This window comes from Lates calcarifer, linkage group LG4, assembly GCF_001640805.2.
Source record: "Lates calcarifer isolate ASB-BC8 linkage group LG4, TLL_Latcal_v3, whole genome shotgun sequence".
Taxonomy (NCBI): domain Eukaryota; kingdom Metazoa; phylum Chordata; class Actinopteri; family Centropomidae; genus Lates; species Lates calcarifer.
This window is the reverse complement of record NC_066836.1, coordinates 8,193,286-8,210,707: the sequence shown is the minus strand read 5'-3', so window position 1 is coordinate 8,210,707 and position 17,422 is coordinate 8,193,286. Positions and strand designations below refer to the sequence as shown.

Genomic DNA, 17,422 nt, shown 5'->3' with positions numbered 1-17,422 from the left:
TAATAAACAGAATGTGGAAAACAGGAAGCGCTAGTATCGTGCCCCCAGTAAGTGACCTTTTAAATGACAGCCAGTCTACACAGATACCAAACACATGAACCAGAGCGAAAGATTTCTGGTAGTTTTCTCTTATCTTTCTCCCCTGGTTGCAATTGTGTTAACTGCCAGTTAATCCGCATATTAACCATCTACTGAGAAGTTACTCATTTTATTTTATGTTGATGATCCTACAGTTAACGTGACTTCTATGATTCACTCTATGCAGAGAAGCAGATGTGATACAAATTGCGGTTGACACAGTCAGATTCTAGGGAACATCACGGGTGGCAGTTTGAAAATCTTGTCAATAGCAACTTCACTGAAGAAAGTGTTGTGCAATATTCACAACAAGGAAGCTATCATAATGCTGACTTTGTGTTTTTTGATTTTTTTGTTTCTGAAAGCGGATGCTGGACCTTCTCAAGAAATGACTGCCCGAATATCCTCAGGTTTTTAATAATTTTTATGGAAATAACATTTGAACATTGGGTACTTTTTAGTGAGTTTGATGGAATGGCTTGTTGGAAATGGCTCTCCCCGTTACCTGTATGGGTTTCCTTCAGGTGATCTGGTTTATTCCCACAGTCAAAGGCATACAGGTTAGGGTCAATGGCAGCTCAAAATTCAGTGTAGGTGTCAGCAGTGACTCTGGGACCGCCCTAGTGGAGTTGTAACACCTGTGTAATCAAAGATGGTGTCTAACTCCTGGCTGATTACTTTAAAATGTCAGTGCTGTGACTAGTTTTGGTGTAATGTCAGCTGATAACATACAACCCACACACAATCACTTGAAATCATGTGGTTAAAATCCCATGCCTAGTTCATACCATATTACTGAGATGTAACAGAAAAATGTCTGGTTTATGGTGTGTCAATAAGTTGTATCCATGTGCAATATCAAAAGCCTTTGTATCTCTTTGAAATGGCCACAATGGGTGTGAATTTCAGATTATTGGTTTTGCAAAATTATAGAAATAGTTAGACACTGACCCCCCTAATCCAACCTTGGAAAGGTTTGGGGATTTCTGAAGCAATCCACTCATGCTACAAACAATTCAGATGGTGTATAAAGTCAGCTTAACCCTTAAAAACATTGCCAGTAAACATAATGCAAGCAGTGCTTAAGTTTCCTCCACTATGTATTTGGCAAAACCATAAAGTAATATATTATAAACATAATTTCTTAAAGACAGTGTGGTAAACCCCAAAGCCACGGAAACAAGTAATCAAAAGGCAGGCAGTTAGGTATTTCTTCAGAAAACCTCTACTGATACGTGGCCAACAACAACTGGCCATGGAGAATCATGGAGAAAAATAAGACAGGCACATGCACGGTTATGGTCAATAAATCGTTGTCTGCTTAAAGAGGAAGTGCTGCAAATCTGTTCTCATTGGCCCACACCCTTAACTCTTGGCTTGCAGATAAAACAGACAGAAGTAGACTCACGTGTATGACCAAAAAGGAGAAAAAAAAGTCTGTTTGAGGTACACTTGTAAAAAAACATGTTAAAATATGATAGAATACTGTGACACTCAAAAACTGTAAAATAAAGCTTACTGATTGCACCACAAATACAGCATTATTTTACAGTTAGTGCTCCTCTCTACCAAGGAAATTATTGTAATTTAGTGAAAAACTTTAAAAAAAACATTTTAAAAAATCACATATAAAATAGTAACCAACCCTGTTAAGTTACAGATTATCATCTAAAGAATAACGCATAAATACCATAAATATATTAAAGATTTTATGTTTTAAAAAAGATTAAAAATCATGAAAACTTAATTTGACAAAATTGCTGCACATAATTTCACTCATAGTGCCAAATATTTATTCTTCACAACAGTAACCGTAAACTACCAAAAACAACTGTGGAAACAATGTAAAGAATCATAACACTGCTGACATGAGTCAAGTAACAGCTTTAATGATTTAAAACACAATTTCACATAATCTAATGTCTACAACCACATTGTCTCAAAACATGCTGGGAACATGCTACAATATCATTGCAGATTGTCACAAGATGAAAAATACTGTGTGCAGCATAGGACTTTGATTTCACAAAGTCTACTATATTACACATTATTAAAAAGTGATCAATATATTTTGTAGTTTTGCCCACAGAGGCAGCATGCAGCTATTTAAGCAAGGCTTAAATATAATTATGCAGTTCATAATATGTTTAATTATTTTCTAAAAATACTTTTTTTAGAGTTTAATTCAATTTATTTTCAAATAATGTATATGTAAAATGTGTCAACAAATTTGACAGGTTTTGAAGTGGTAAAATGACTTAATGATATATGATTAAACAATGTTTAAAAAAAACATCTTGCAGTGAATATCATTTACAGTTTTTGCCTGTTTTTTAATGAATGGCTTGCAAAAACACTTTCTTTTACATGATTTTATTAAGTATTGTTTGTAAATGACATTGCAGTTAAAAGTGTTTTTTTCAGTGTAGAGGTATGATGTTGAAATAATATGTTAAACATCCCTGATGACTAATCTCTACTCAGTGATAATTAGTTCTCTACTGAAAATGGTTTATACACTGTTAGAATTCATTGGTAATGAGTTACAGACAGTGTGATTTGGTCAACTGGACTAAAATGATGGAACAACATTGATCTGTATCATTTTGAAAAGAATGCAGTGTGAAAGAGGAAGTGGTCTCTATGTATCTGAGAAGTGAACTGAGAACACCGGTGGTGAGTAAGAGGTCAAACAGGTGAGATGTACAAGTACAAATGCTTAGTAGACAAAGGAACTGGGAAACCCCAAATACGAATTGAGAGTTTGGTAATCCTTCATATGTAGTCAAATCTTTTTGTGTATTTCAGCACAATCTGGCCTTAATATTTCCCCTTTTGGCCCCCTGCAGATACACCTCATGACAATTTGGTCCACTTTAAATAAATTAAGCCTCTTAGCAGAATGTGATTTTAAGCATGATCTGTGGTCTGAAAGCTGATCAGCTGAATTAATTACACCTCTGTGCTATAGATCTCTACCGTTCTCCAAAACAACAAAAAATCATTTTAGTTTTGAACATCCAATGTTGGTTTTGATATTTATATTAGATTTGTTGACAATAAGAAAAACACCAGCTGAAAGCCAGGCTAACTTAGCTTAAAACCAAAGGAGTCACCTTTCTGAGAGGTCACAGTACAAAACTGAAAGATAGTGAATGAAAAATATCCATCAGTGATGTTGTTTTTATGACTAGAAATTCAAGTCAGATAAAGATATGTGTCGTGTAACAGTTAAAATAATGAAATGCAGTTATAATAATGTTTGTTATATTGCTTTGTTTATTGTTAACTAGACGTTCTAGCTCTTAGCTTTACACAGCAGCCAGTATGTAGCAAAGGTAAAAAAAAATACACAAATACTAATAGTAATAATAAAGTTTTTTTTAAAAAAAGAATGTCAAATTCTTCTCAGAACATTGAATTAACCAGTCTTTCTCATTGCCAGCTTCGTTGAAACTCCTCCCATTTCAGAACTGACTGAAATCACTGGCCATGCAAGAGTCGGTAACCTCAAGTCCTAGATAAATACTTGTCCTGTTAGATTCTTTTTTTCAAAGTCACATAGTCTTAACAGGCTCAGGGTTCTCTTCCTCTGCATTCATACCAGTGGAATTACCTGTGTCAACCACATCAGGGGGGGACTGCTCATTGCTGAAGAAGAGTGGGTTGTCAAAGGTGGTTAATTTGTCAGGGATGGGTAAGTGCCGACCAGACTTGTTGAGGAGAAAGAGGGCAATCATTGCCACCACGGTGATCCCAGCGATGGTCAGCACAACTGCCACAATTATGTAGCTACGTTGATGATGACTAATCCCAACTTCTGTACAGTTTGAAAAAACAAGTGATGATTAGCCAAAAGAATTAATTACTCACAATGTTTTAGTGAAATAAATGAAGTTAAAAAAAGTTACTCACTGACTGATGGTGATGGTGTTGGTGGTAATACTATAGAGAGAGAAGGAAAATGTGATCAAATAACACTTAAATCAAGTTCACAATAGTACACCAAAATTACACATTGCAACATTAGCCTGATAATTTTCCAATTTCACAGATAGGAACAAATATGAGTGTTGGGTGTTACAGTTCCTATGTAGTGGGTCATGAAGAGTCCAGCCAGTGTAGCATCTGAGAAGACTCATGACGTTCAGACAGTCATGTCAGAATCCTTTTTCTACTCTTATCTAATTTGACAACCTCTATAGTGGTCTGTAATGTTGGTGAATTGGAACATAGAGCACATTTTAGTGTGCAACTGTAAACTGTTGTTTCATTTCAGTTAACTTAGAACTATATGACTATCAGACACAGGTCAGGAGTATTGTGCCAAAATAGTCATATACCTACCTGTTTGTTAGCACCAAATCATAGCAGAAGAATAGGTCACACTTTGTAATATAATTTTTACAGAAACCTGATAATTTCCACCATGAGAAAACAATTGGCAATAGTGGCAAGGAAACAACTTCCTTTAAAGAGGCAGAAACCCTGAACAGAACCACCTTAATTTCAGAGTAACAATTAATTGGTCTAGGTCCACTTTCATTCATTAGATTAATGTTTAATGTGTACACAGGTTTAAAAACAGTGAAGTTTGTCCCAGGCACTTACAGTATACTGTAAGGGATTAGTAAAGTGCTTAATGCAAGACAGGAAACACTGTGACTGTCTAATCTGACACAGTCCTCTAAAAGACAGATATCTTGTGTTATATGATCACTATAAAAAAAACATCACAACAATTCAAACTCCACATAAGAAGAATTACTTTACCTTTGGCTGTTTTGCAGATGTAGGGTTTACGATACCAATATGTGCCTGTCTTCCATTTTCCATCTGATGTAGTAATTGCTCCATGGGTCTCAGAATCAGGTTCACCTTCCTCCCAGTTAGTGTAGTCCATGACTGTTCTGTCCAACCACAACCACTCCTCTGGAGACACAAAGATTCAGGTTTTGCTTGTGCAGTTTCTTCTAATATGAGATGTTTTTTAAAAGATTTTTTTAAAAATTAAAAATAATAAAAAGATATAAAATGATTTTTTTTAAAAAACATAATGAAAAGAAACACAGTAAAAAAATGTTAATTTAAAACTATTACATTTCCAAAAATAACCTTACATGTTTGTATTTCTCTTTATTAGTTCTCACCAAGTATAGTTTTTCTTTTTGTATGGTGTATTCCCTGTAGCTGAATATTTCTTTTCATGTGAGAGCAGACAATGTGACTGTACCTTTGTGACTTTTATACAAGCCGAGCCAGAAAGAAGAGTGGCTGTCTTTATATATTCCCACATTACTTTCAATGAATTCCTGCTCAGAGGGATCTTCAATGCTGGCTAATGACCCACCTTTATAAAACAAAACATTAGTCATTAGAGAAAGCTACAAGACTTTTCATTGCCTAAAAAAAATATCTCTCACAGAAAACACTTACCATGTCGTGCACAGCTAGCAGCTGCATCTGACCACCGTAGTTCCTCTGTGAAAAATATGTAGCAATAACCCTTAAATGGTTGCCAGAAATAATTCTGATTTGGGCTCAATGAACTTGGGTCTTCAGGGCAAATTCCTGGATAAAGACTTGACTCTGTCGGTGGCACATCTGTGGATGAGAGTGAGAATGACACATTAAAATATAAAGTGTATTTAAATTATCCTATTTTAAATGGCTACAGATGAACATTCAGAGTAACGAATGAATGTTAATGGTCATACCTGTAGACTTCATACAAACACTGTTCATGGTCTCGTTGCAGTAAGCAGTCTTCCATTTTCCATCATTATCTACGTAGACACAAGGTCGGTCTCTGCTTGGTTCATTTCGACCCCAGCGCGTAAATCTCATTTGCCATCCATCAATAAATCTGAAGTAGCCATTGGTCTGAAAGCAAAGATTTATCAGACTACACTCAGTTTTATTATTCTACTTTTTGTTTTCAAGAAAATCTGCAATCTTTGTTATTTTTAAGGCAGAAACTGATTAACTTTTTTAGCCACATTTAGCAGTGTGTTGGAAATGTTGGCCTGTGTGGACTTTTATATATGACTTTCTGACTTCTCCTCTTGTGCCACCATTGGCTTATTACTGGGTTTTACTGAAATGTTTCAACATGGACAGTGGATGGATTGCCATTGAACTTTGTGCTGATGTTCCTGGTCCCTCACAAAGAAGAATTATAACTTGTGTGTACTTGTGCTGTACTTTGTGTGGTCATAATTAACAAATGTTAGCATGCATTATACAATACTACACATCAGCATGTTGTTGCTGCGTCATAGTGAGGATGTTCAATTCCAACGTTTTCTCTTTTTTTTGGCCCTTGATATTTTTTTTAATGTTCTCTCAAAAACACCTTATCTGGGAAGCCATGTCTGGGTATTAATATCTTGAAAATTATAATTCCTAGCCTTGCCAAACTTTGTAGGGTGGACGACATGTTGACCATGAAATGTTTGTACTTGTTCGTGCCTGTTGATCTTCTATAAGTACCTAGATTTGAAAGATCCACTCATATGATATCAGTCATTATTTTCTCTTCAAATACAATCTGTTTACTTTGTGCCAGGATTTGAAGTCTCTACCACTAATGGACATGAAGATATAAAGACTAAAACAAGGTGTGGTAACATGTTTTGGTCATTTTCATAGTACCAAAATGGTAACTGGGGCAGAAAATAGGAACATGTGGAAATAGCTTAATGTATAGCCAGTTAATGTACAAAGTGCCAGTGTCCTTTCATGTTCCCTTCATGGATAAATATAGTGCTGTAACATGGTACTATTTTAGAGGCTTTGTGTCCTTTACCTGCACTTTGTTCAGTCCAATCCACAGAGGAGCTTTGAGATTCAAAGCCATCAGCTCAATGTAGACCTGTGACCAGTCATTTCGCAGGCTAGCCAGGTTGGCACTATCATGTTCACAGTACTTCTTGGCATCATTCCAGGTCATTGGCTGAGTAACAACCTTGATGGAGTCATTAACCATTTTGACATAGTTGGTAGGAACTGTTGGTTCAGGGGAGTCTGGGAAAGCTGGATCTGTGTAGGGGAAGGATGGAAAGAAATTTAGCTTTTCCATTTAACTTAAGCTCAAGAGCTGTTGTATGGAGGGTTACAAGTTATTATTCAATTACAGTTTCCCCAAATGAATGCAATTGCTCACTCATATCAATATCAATATTGATTACAATAATGAAAAGTCACACAGCAAATTATCAGCCAGTTTGGTGGTAATGCTGTTAAATGTAGAATTAACTTTGAATTTAAATTATGAAAATATCACACTGAAGCTCTTTGTAAAGTACTTGTTCTTTTTTATGCAGTAACTTAAATAAATTATAGCTGAGTTTTCATTTTTTGGGGAGGCAGAAAGTGAACGAGTGAAAAGGGGACTGATCGGGCCCTAACTGAAGTTGGTAGGTGGCAGAAGCAGTAGCCCATCTATTAGATCAGTTAATCTGGAATTATGAATTCATTAGGGGTTTAAAATCTTTGATATGCCACCACATGACTGTTTTGCTTGGGTAGAGACTAACTCACCAACATTTCGAAGACAGATAAATCCATTGGTGTCATTGCAGGACTTAGGTATCCATTTACCAATACCAAGGAGAGGATTGGTGTTGATCACAACACATTTGTCCTGGGGAGGCAAAGAGAGGAAACGGTGAGAAAAGGAGAATACTGTGTTATCATCCAATGTAATTATGAAGGCCTCACAATACATTTTCAGTTTGATAATACAGCATACTTCTAATAGCAATAATAGTTACATTCTTGTTTGCTTTAGCCATGTAAAATAAAGAAATGTTACAACATTTTTTTCTAAAGAAACACAGTAGTGATGTTCAGTGCTCGGTACTCAGGGTAGGGTCTGCTGCACAACAAATTACACTTTCTGAAGCTTTGTTGTCTGATCACAAAGTGTACAGTAATTTTCTAAATTCTAGGAACTTCTTACCTCTTGCAAATGATCGTAGAAGCTAAAATGCTCTCGAAACCTTCTGAAATGCTGCAATGTAAACCCAGGGATTAGAAAGTTTTATAAATCCAGAAAAATATGGTCATAACTAATACAACTGCATATTACTCCTCACAATAATTAATAAACATTGATTGTGTCTACTTGTTGTACAGTATGCTGTTGTACACATGTATGCCTGAAGTGAAATCAAATTTGAACATTACCATAGGCCTGTACCCTCGCAAAAGCATCTGCTGATGGCCCAGGGTTTAAAATGTGAGACAACAGACAATGGAGAAACAAAGAAGCACATTTTTACATACACACACACACAAATAAATAATCAGGAGTGCTACACAATCCACTTGCTTGACAATGTAAAATTCAATTCAGACTGTGTCCACTTACCTTGAAATCCATGTTGACATATGACCTTTGTCGCCCATCAGTCCATAAAAATTTACCTTGATGGAAACTATGCAAACCAATCCATAGGTCTGTAGTTGGCGCGGCAGCCATCTCAGATGTCAAAAATGCTGAAAATTTGAACAGTGATTTAAAGTTTAGATTTTTTCCCTCCAGTTTTACCTGAAACACAATACACTTTGCTTTCTCCGTGATTCTTGGAGGTGTACTGCACTACTGCAGGCTGCTAGCAGGGCTTTAGATTTGTCTTTGTGTTTTAAAATGGTTTCCCTAATAAAACAGTTTTGAAATAATCAGATTATTGAAGCCTTAATACCTCACTACCACAAGCCATACATTTAAATCCATTGTCTCATGTATAAAAGAAGTAAGTAAGTAAAAGAATCCAATGTAGGCTCAGCTACCAGTGTATCTTTCTTGTCTGCTGTCCGAGGGCGCTGCCATAAATGGACCTGAGAATACACCCTGAACAGGAGAAGTAGTCAAGATGATCAATCAGTATTTTATTGAAAAAAAAAAAGTGAAACAAACCATTCACATGTCTGGAAGGAATAGAAGCCAAGTTTCCACCCATTCCTTGGCATTGTTTCCTTGCTCCATCCCATGTTAATTTCTGGTTGTTTATGATGGAGTAACACTAGGTGAAAAATGATAAGCTGATTTACAACTCCTGAAATATACCATATACATATATACAGCCACTCAGACATTGTCTTAAAAGGGAATTACATGCAGAATTTATACTGTATAAGATCAATACTTGAAAGATTTAGAAGTATTGTCAAATCAAAGGCCCGTGTCATTGCAAGCACTGTTCTCTCGTTTCATTCCCGTACTTTCAACACAAAACATATATAAAGGTTAAAAAGACCTCTGACCTTGGAGTTAATTTTTTTCCAGTGTGGTAGGCAGCCACCTTTGGGGGGAACTGTTGGTGCTACAGTGGTGTTGGCAGGTGGTGAGCCATTACGTTTACAAATTGACCGGTGCTCGAAGCCACAGTTATAATCATGCCAGAACCCTGTGAACCAGTCCAAGATATTAAAATCAACACACATCTATTCAGTACAATATACATTTTTAAATTAAGCATCAAATATGGAGTTAAAGTTATAATCTTGTAAGATTTCGCAGAATCAAACACTGTTTTTGATTCTATTTCCATTTTTTCATATTATAGTTTACTCACCAGTATATTGCTCCATGACAACACAGTTCTCATCATAATTCTTGAAATCAGGCTGACCTTCATACCACTTTTGAAACACCACTTGAGAACCATCCATCCACCTGAATGTAACACAAACAAATCAACTGAAATTTTATACTAAAAACAACTCATTTTGAAAATATAACTAGCATAATAGCTTACAGATTCAAATTAAAGGCCAAAACTGCATTATGTTTATTCATCTGTACCTCCCTGACATTTATATCAGAGGATATAGAATCAACCAAATGTTGTTGCAGACTTTAATTTCTTCAATGGTAATACTGGAACCTGCAATTTTACCTTTGGGCCACTGATAAACTATTCTCAGAGCAGAAAATTGAACATATTTCTGATGCTTGGACAAAGAAATACTGGAGATAGTACAGTATTTCCAATAGATCAGGCCAAGCTTGCACCAGTGCATATTTTAAAATTGCATGAGGAAATTACAGAAAGAAATGTCATATACATTAAATATGCGTAGTCATTACTTTGTAAATTACTTTGCACCTATAAAGTCAGACTTTTTTTCAATATTTCTGATTTTTTTTCATTTGCATTTATTTCATACTCACGAAAATGATCCATCAAGATCCACAGTCAGGCCTATCCAGAAAGACCCATAAAGTTTGGATATCTTCACACAGAGACAGAGGAATATGGTAAAACCAGTCATACTCACATTTCAGTTATTCCCATAGTTAAAAGCCATTCAGGTAATGCGGTATAAATGTTAATGCTCACCTGTTTCCATAAAAAGACACTTTCAGCATCACTGTCGATAGTCACCAAGTCACCATGCTTCTGTTTGCAGAAGTGACGAGCTGCTTCCATGGCCATCCGTCTTGTATTAATATAATACTGATTTCCATTCCATTCCAGCCACCCATCTGAGGTCTCATTGTAGTCTGAAAACACATTAGAAATATGTAATATATCTTCAGTGTGTGAGTAATTTCAGATTTTTTTAGTTGCTTTCACTATAGGGTCTAATGGCTATTTTAATTTACAAACATGCGGTAAGTGTGCAGTGCTAAAAATCACGAGGCCCACCCTTCAGAGAGAAAAGCTAAGTTAATGTCACCAAGACCTCATACTTAAAGTCTAATAGGTGTATGGAATAGCTTACTTACTAGGTTTGACAGGGTCTGGAGGCGGCTTTGGTGTCTTTCCTGTAAGGACATAGACAGTAGATTAGATAGTTACATTTAGAACACAGTATTGAGGTGATGGTGGACACCAGATGTTGTTGAGACCAGTCACCTCAGTCACTCAAGTCACTCAACAGCAAATGTGAATAAACAGAAATAACATGTTTTTCTTTGAAACCAATGTAATCAAATGACCATGCTTTACCTGCACGGATCTGACAAAGCCATCCATTGTATTTCTCACATTGTTCATCGTTCCAAGACCCGCTCCAGTCCCTCTTATGGCCAATGAATTCAGCACAAGATTCTGCATTATTTTGGTTGTTTGGCTCTCCACTGCTCCAGTGTTGGAAATTTACCTGTAAGCAAAAGCAAATAAGAAATCATGAAATGACAAATGGATTTATTTTCACATGATTGAGCCACATAAACTAAAAATGATTTACTTAATTACTGGAGAAAGAGAGAACTTTTAACTCACTGGGGATCTATCGCTCCATACGTAACCAGTGACTGGGTCAGGGGCACTAAGTCCAATCCAGGCTGTCCCATAGCTGTAATGGACAAACTCATATTAATGGCTTACATATGTAATGTAAAAAGCAAATGATTGAATACCACAACAAATGCAGAGTGTCTAGAAATAATGAGAATGGTCTTCTTTTATGCAGCTAATGTGTAATTTAGACTGAAAAGAAGGATGTCTTTTACAGTAGGTATTGTCGAGGGCTGCCCTAAATGAATGAGACCAGGTCATACTGTACCGATCTGGTAGCATTCGTTGCTCAACTGCGCTGTGGATGCTTAGGAGGTCTCCTCCGATGGCCCTGCAGTAATCTCTGGCCTCATACCAGGTCCTCTTCTTTGAGGATGACTCTTGAAAGAACTTAAACACAAGGCAAGAAGTTTGACTAAGATTTAAAGTTTTTATCTGTTTTCTGCCTCAGTATGAGAAATGAAATCAGATAGAGAGACATGGGGTATTCTTTTAGGTGCAGTGTACTGTATGTCAGAAATGCACGCGTGTATCACTTCTTACCTTATAGCAGTAGTGTCTTGATCCCAGTTCAGTCCAGCCATCCGCACATTTGGGAGGGGAAACAGTTGGTGGGGCAGGGGTTAAAACTGCCCCCTCTGCCTGGTGTTTGCAGATGTATTTCTCTCTATTGGTGCAGGGCAACACATCCCAGAGGCCAGCCAAAATCCCCGTTGTCATGGCAACGCAGCCCTGATTGTGACCTTGTGTTGTTGAGGGAGAAACTGTCAGCTGTCAGTGCTGAAGCCACTTTGAAAAAACACATCTTACAGAGGGAAGTTCACTTTTCTTTTTTCTGTACCTGGCATTCCAGTGTTCCAGTGAGTAAACCTCACTGTGTCTGTGTTGGTCCACACAAACTGATCAATGTCTCTCTGGTTTGAGAGCCCGATCCAGAAGTATTTCTCTGGCCTCAAGCCCACCAGGCTGACAAGGAATGCATTATCCACCCTGGAAATATTTACAGAAATAAAATGACAGGATTTCTCATATAAATTAATGAAGCTCAGTCACACAAGTGCATTCATTTTTTAAAACCTGAACCTCTAAAATCTAGCATGGTCATGTTTAATATGTCCAGAGTGTTTGCAGTCAAAATATACGGTATGTTTTTACCCCGTTGAAACATCTGCCAAGTAGGAGTCTGAACTCTTGCAGTCCTCTTTAGCTTCATCAAACGTCTTTGTCGCTGTCCCCACAAAGTAGCAGTATGAGCCATGTCTTTTCCAACCCTGGACAGGGAAAGCAAAAATGGGAAAACTTCATGAGCTATCTGTCCTATTTTAGTGTAATTCATCATTATGAGTTTGCAAGAAGTAAAACAGCATAATATACTGTATCCAGTCTGGATGATCTATAGCCACAATGAAATTGTGTCTCTTTTTAATCCACATACCAGGTAAGAGTAGGTAAGTTTCAGTAGGTTTTGCTTTCCATATAAACTAATACTGAATTTATTCAACTCGACTTTGCCCATAATACCATATAAAGGAAACATGAATCAAGCATTTTAAACTGAAGGCAAACATTTTTCATAAGTTGGAGGAAGTGAAGTTCACGCACCGTTTTGCAGCCTACGTTCTGATCCACTTCTCCTCCAGAAGGTTCAGAGGCGCTCGTCTTCATACAAATGAAGCCATGTTTCTCGTTACATACACGGTCAGCCCAGTTCCCATTCTGTAAGAAAAAAATTGCGGTGGAATTTTTATCGCTGTACTAACACATAGGTAAACACAATGCACAGTAGGACGTCAAACAAGAAGCCTCTAGCCTTTAACCTATGCAAATTTATTATCATGGATATAAACATATATAATAGATTGTGTGGCCAGAAGTATGTAGACCCAGACCTTACACCTGATTGATGTGATGTGATTGAGTATTTCATTCCAAAATGATACTGGAACAGCTGTCTCTCTTCTGGAAAGGCTGTCTACATGATTTTGCAGGGATTTGTTCTAATTCAGCCACAAGACCATTAGTGAGGTCCCCCACTGATGTTGGGTGATAAGGCTCCACTCACTTTTGGCCCAGTTCAGTAAGGGCTGAACTCAGGGCGTTGTGCAGGTCCGTTAACATCTTCTCCAGCAAACTCAGAAAACCGTGCCTTTGTGATGTTGCTTTTTACACAGGGGTGTTAACTGTGTTGAAACAGGAAAGGGCCTGCCCAGGGCTGTTGCCACACAGCTGGAATTTCTCTGTATATCACGGTGATTTGTAACCACACAGCTTTCTGTTTTGATGACTGAAGCAGGTCAGTTTTTGTCACTGAACCGTACCCATACCCACATGATGTACCTTACCTCTCCATTAATGAGAACACAGTCTTCTGCATCAGCGGATAGAGATGGTTCCCCATATGCCCAGCTAGTGAAGCTGACAGTAGAGTGGTCACTCCAATCAAACAGCTTCTCTGTCCTCCTGTCATTCAGACCAATCCAAAGCTCATCAGTGGATCCTGCAGACATGGACAGAAAAAATAATCTTTCTGTCAACCACCATAATGGAATAGTTTTTTATTGCACAACAGCGATGGAAACAAGCAGCTTGCCCATCGTGTCACGTATTACACATGTTGATAAATTGACTGGAGCTACAAGGTCAGGTGACCACTTGCTGGAAATTTCTCACTTTGCGCGATCACAAGGTTTGAAGTTAATTCGACTATGTACACCAGTATAACCAGCAGAGGGCACAAAAAACCTGTGCGTTCTTCATTGAACTTTTCACCCTCATCCCACCAATCAGCCTCCCCTCTTGTAAAGTGTCTGCACAAGCTGTGAATAAACATCCGTTTTTGACGGGAAAGAAAGTGACATTATGATGCTCCTTTTGTGATTTGCTTGGATTGGCTAGAAATGCAAGACCGTCTTTCCTCATTTGACACAGTCACGTTTCAAAGTCATGTTTCAAATGTAACTGCTCTTTGCATTTAGAAAGCTGATATTTTAGGACAGTTGCATTCAAACCATTACTACTCAGACACACTTTACACAACACGTTTTTTAAGTATTTTTAAGCGACAACTTCCAACCTTTTCAAAATGGCAGAACGTTGTTAATCAGATTGTATGTTCAGAAGATCCTCTCAATCAGTCACTGGCAGGTGTGAAAGTAACCATTAGAGGGGCAAATTATGTAAAGTTTTGCCTCCGGGTGGCACCAGAGGACAGGCCATTGGGCTCAAAGGTGTGTTGTTTAACGTAAAGACTTCTTTCATAATTCGTTATCTATTATAGTCTTCACATACCATATCCCAGTTGAGAGATGACAAAGCCCTGGTCCTCCACATTGCGGATGCTGACTAGGTCCCCTCCTTCCATGTGGCAGGCTCTCTGAGCATCAGACCATGTTTTCTTGGTGCGATTAAGGTGGAAGCAGTGGCCATTGTAGGGAATCCAAGGTGCTGAGCAAAATCCTGTCTCAGCAGCTGATCATGAAATGAACAAAAAAATAGGGACTGAGTGACAAATTATATAATTAACAAAGGACAAAATAGTAATACACTAACTGGAGAACAGCTTTGTTAGAAAAGATCTTTTCTTTACCTTCAGTGGGAGGAGCCACAGTTCCGTCACTGTTGCAGATGTAGCCCAGTTTCTTGGTGCATGTTGAACTTTGCCAGGAGTACTGCACATCACCATCAATTATTCCACAGCTGTGTCCAGGTTTACCAAGTGGATGTCCTAAAACAAGACAAAGGTTAAACTTGACATGACAACACAGACTTCATGAATTTAAATTCACACTAATTTTACCTGTTATACAAATTCTAATGTTATCAAAGGAAATCATTACTGCTGAAAAGAGAGGCTTAAACAAGAATTGCAAAACAAATAGCAAAGATATTACCGGTCAAAGCAACAATAAAAAGAAGTAGAGTTATGAAAAGTAGGAACAAAGGAAGAAATCTGACTTAAATTTTTTTAGTATTGAACTAGAAATAAAACCTACCTGAGTCCCAATTCAGATAACGGTAAGGCTGCCCGTTAGACCACTGCCAGCCATGTTCTTGATCCATGGCCAGTCCAGACCAAAGCTTGTCCCCCTGTCCCCTTCCCTCTGCTGCTAATAGTGCTGTGAGTGTGTGTTTTAAAAAGTCACAAGAAACAAAAATGACAAGAACATGTAATAAGGCTTACATACTTATTGTTGTAACAGAAAAAGTATCCATGGATTTTACAGACTGGATCGCCTTTATGTGTGGAAGAAATTATGAATGATGGATGTTTTCAGTAGGTTAACACATGCTTTCTTTACCAATACATTCAGCACAGAGTCAGTGTCATCTTACCTGACACATAAGCCTGCTCGTGAGGATCGGTGATGCTGAGCAGTGAGGCGCTCTGCTGTTTGCAGCTGGCTTCAGCCTCTGTCCAAGTCAGAGCTGATTGTATGTTGAGTTGGTAATATACTCCTGTTGTGATGTGTTTCTTCCAGTGTTCTTTGGCTATGAAATATACATATAAAACAATAGTAATGCATTTGGAAATGTAATATCATGTTGCACTTTTATGCCTCCTCGTGTTTTGTTACAGGCTTAATGAAATGTAATCAGAAATAAAATGGGTCAGAAATCAAATGATGCCCTTATCCTTAAAGCCTTCCCATAGGCATTGTAAATATACCCTCACAGGCAATACTCACAGTTAGTTGGGCAGTAGCCCCAGAGTTCATGTTCGAATTTTGTTTCAACTGCACACCATGGACGCGCTGTTGAGGAATCAAACGTAGTGCAGTCTTCGTACCACTTGTCTTTGTACAAGAAGGGAAACATGCAGGTTCGACCGTGTGCATTTCCTCCGATGGTGTAAAATTCTGAAAGCCCCAAACAACAAAGAAAGAACATTAAAAATGGCTTAATTGGTTTGAGAAGAGCTGTACCTGTAGTCATTTTTATAAGCACACATGACACACCACATCACAGCTTATGATGGTAAAGTGTGAAAATGTGTAGTGGAATCCTTCAGATAAGAAAATAACTCCAAAATCTGAATTATTGTCCACCTTAAGTTTTACCCTAAAGATTTTGACTGTTTGGCACATGTGGAGTAAATTACCAGGTAAAGTAACAGGTTCCTTCTTGCTGGCTGAAGCTAGCATATACTGTAAGTCTAAAAATAGTATTTAATATATAACCCTACATGTTTTGAAATATGATTTCTTAATTGTTCCTGTTTTGTACTCAAAGTTCTTTAAGAATGATTATGAGTTACTGTACTGTACCTCTGTATGTTCTTGTGCAAGCACCAACAGACGTCCCTTGAATTGTGAGGTGGTTATTGGGCCCTGTTGTTCTGGAGAGAACGGCCGTGTTATCTGTAGTGATTTCAATGTAGAGCTCTTGGCCTTTGAGAGCGAGCAGCGTTCCATTCCTGCATTCCCACTTTTGGAGTTCGCTCTTTTCGTCACAGTCGTAGAGGGTCACTCCACTTCCCACACTCTTCCCCTGGGCTCCCAGGCACTTGTACACATTCCAGAAGTCAACCATAAGTCGGTCACCAGTTGTCCAGCGAACAGAAGTGCAGAAACCATGTGTATTAACCAAACAAAAACCAGTGGCCTTGTTAGTTAGTTCAAATGATGAATCTGCAGGGAAAGATTGTTCAAATTATCAGTACACAGCTCTGTGATAGAATGCACAGAAAATCCTCTCAACAACAGTATGAGTTTGTTTCAACTGTGTCTAATTTGATTTTGCATTATATATTCACATATATTGTATATATTGTTCACATATTTACAAAAACAGAATAACATAGGGATCACACTGACACTGACACAGTCTGACATACAGATATACATATCAGACATACATATCATACAGTACGCATGACATATCTACACACTAAAAATAAAAAAAGAAGCATAAAATTAAAAGTCAGAATACTGTACCATCTGAAGCCAAACATTGTAATGTTTGGATGAGGAGCACAAAGGCTGCCCAAGTTATCTTAATTGTTTGCATTTTTCTAAAATTTCTCATCCCTGCATTGTTTGACAAGGATGTGAGACTTGTGTGAATGATCATGGAAAGGAGAGACTTTATATAGC

General features: G+C 37.7%; 1 protein-coding gene across 2 annotated transcripts; it reads right to left on the bottom strand.

Annotated features, from left to right (window-relative positions):
- Positions 1–1,946: 1,946 nt before the first annotated feature.
- LOC108883266 (macrophage mannose receptor 1) lies at positions 1,947–17,381 on the bottom strand. 2 transcript variants are annotated; one of them, XM_018676202.2, is made up of 32 exons: positions 17,264–17,381; positions 16,595–16,957; positions 16,016–16,186; positions 15,663–15,818; positions 15,323–15,445; positions 14,917–15,054; positions 14,619–14,798; positions 13,673–13,827; positions 12,933–13,046; positions 12,486–12,601; positions 12,172–12,320; positions 11,874–12,073; positions 11,599–11,720; positions 11,316–11,388; positions 11,040–11,193; positions 10,817–10,855; positions 10,428–10,591; positions 10,259–10,320; positions 9,660–9,760; positions 9,349–9,491; positions 9,002–9,107; positions 8,453–8,580; positions 8,269–8,298; positions 8,042–8,092; positions 7,621–7,723; positions 6,887–7,119; positions 5,796–5,961; positions 5,515–5,682; positions 5,312–5,428; positions 4,852–5,010; positions 3,994–4,023; positions 1,947–3,898 (listed from the first exon to the last, which is right to left on the bottom strand). In XM_018676202.2, the coding sequence occupies exons 1-32, from the start codon at positions 17,352–17,354 to the stop codon at positions 3,636–3,638; spliced, it is 4,368 nt and encodes a 1,455-aa protein (XP_018531718.1). In that variant the 5' UTR covers positions 17,355–17,381; the 3' UTR covers positions 1,947–3,635. The 2 variants fall into 2 exon arrangements, with proteins under 2 accessions (XP_018531718.1, XP_018531719.1); XM_018676203.2 differs by having other exon boundaries at positions 8,269–8,295.
- Positions 17,382–17,422: the final 41 nt, after the last annotated feature.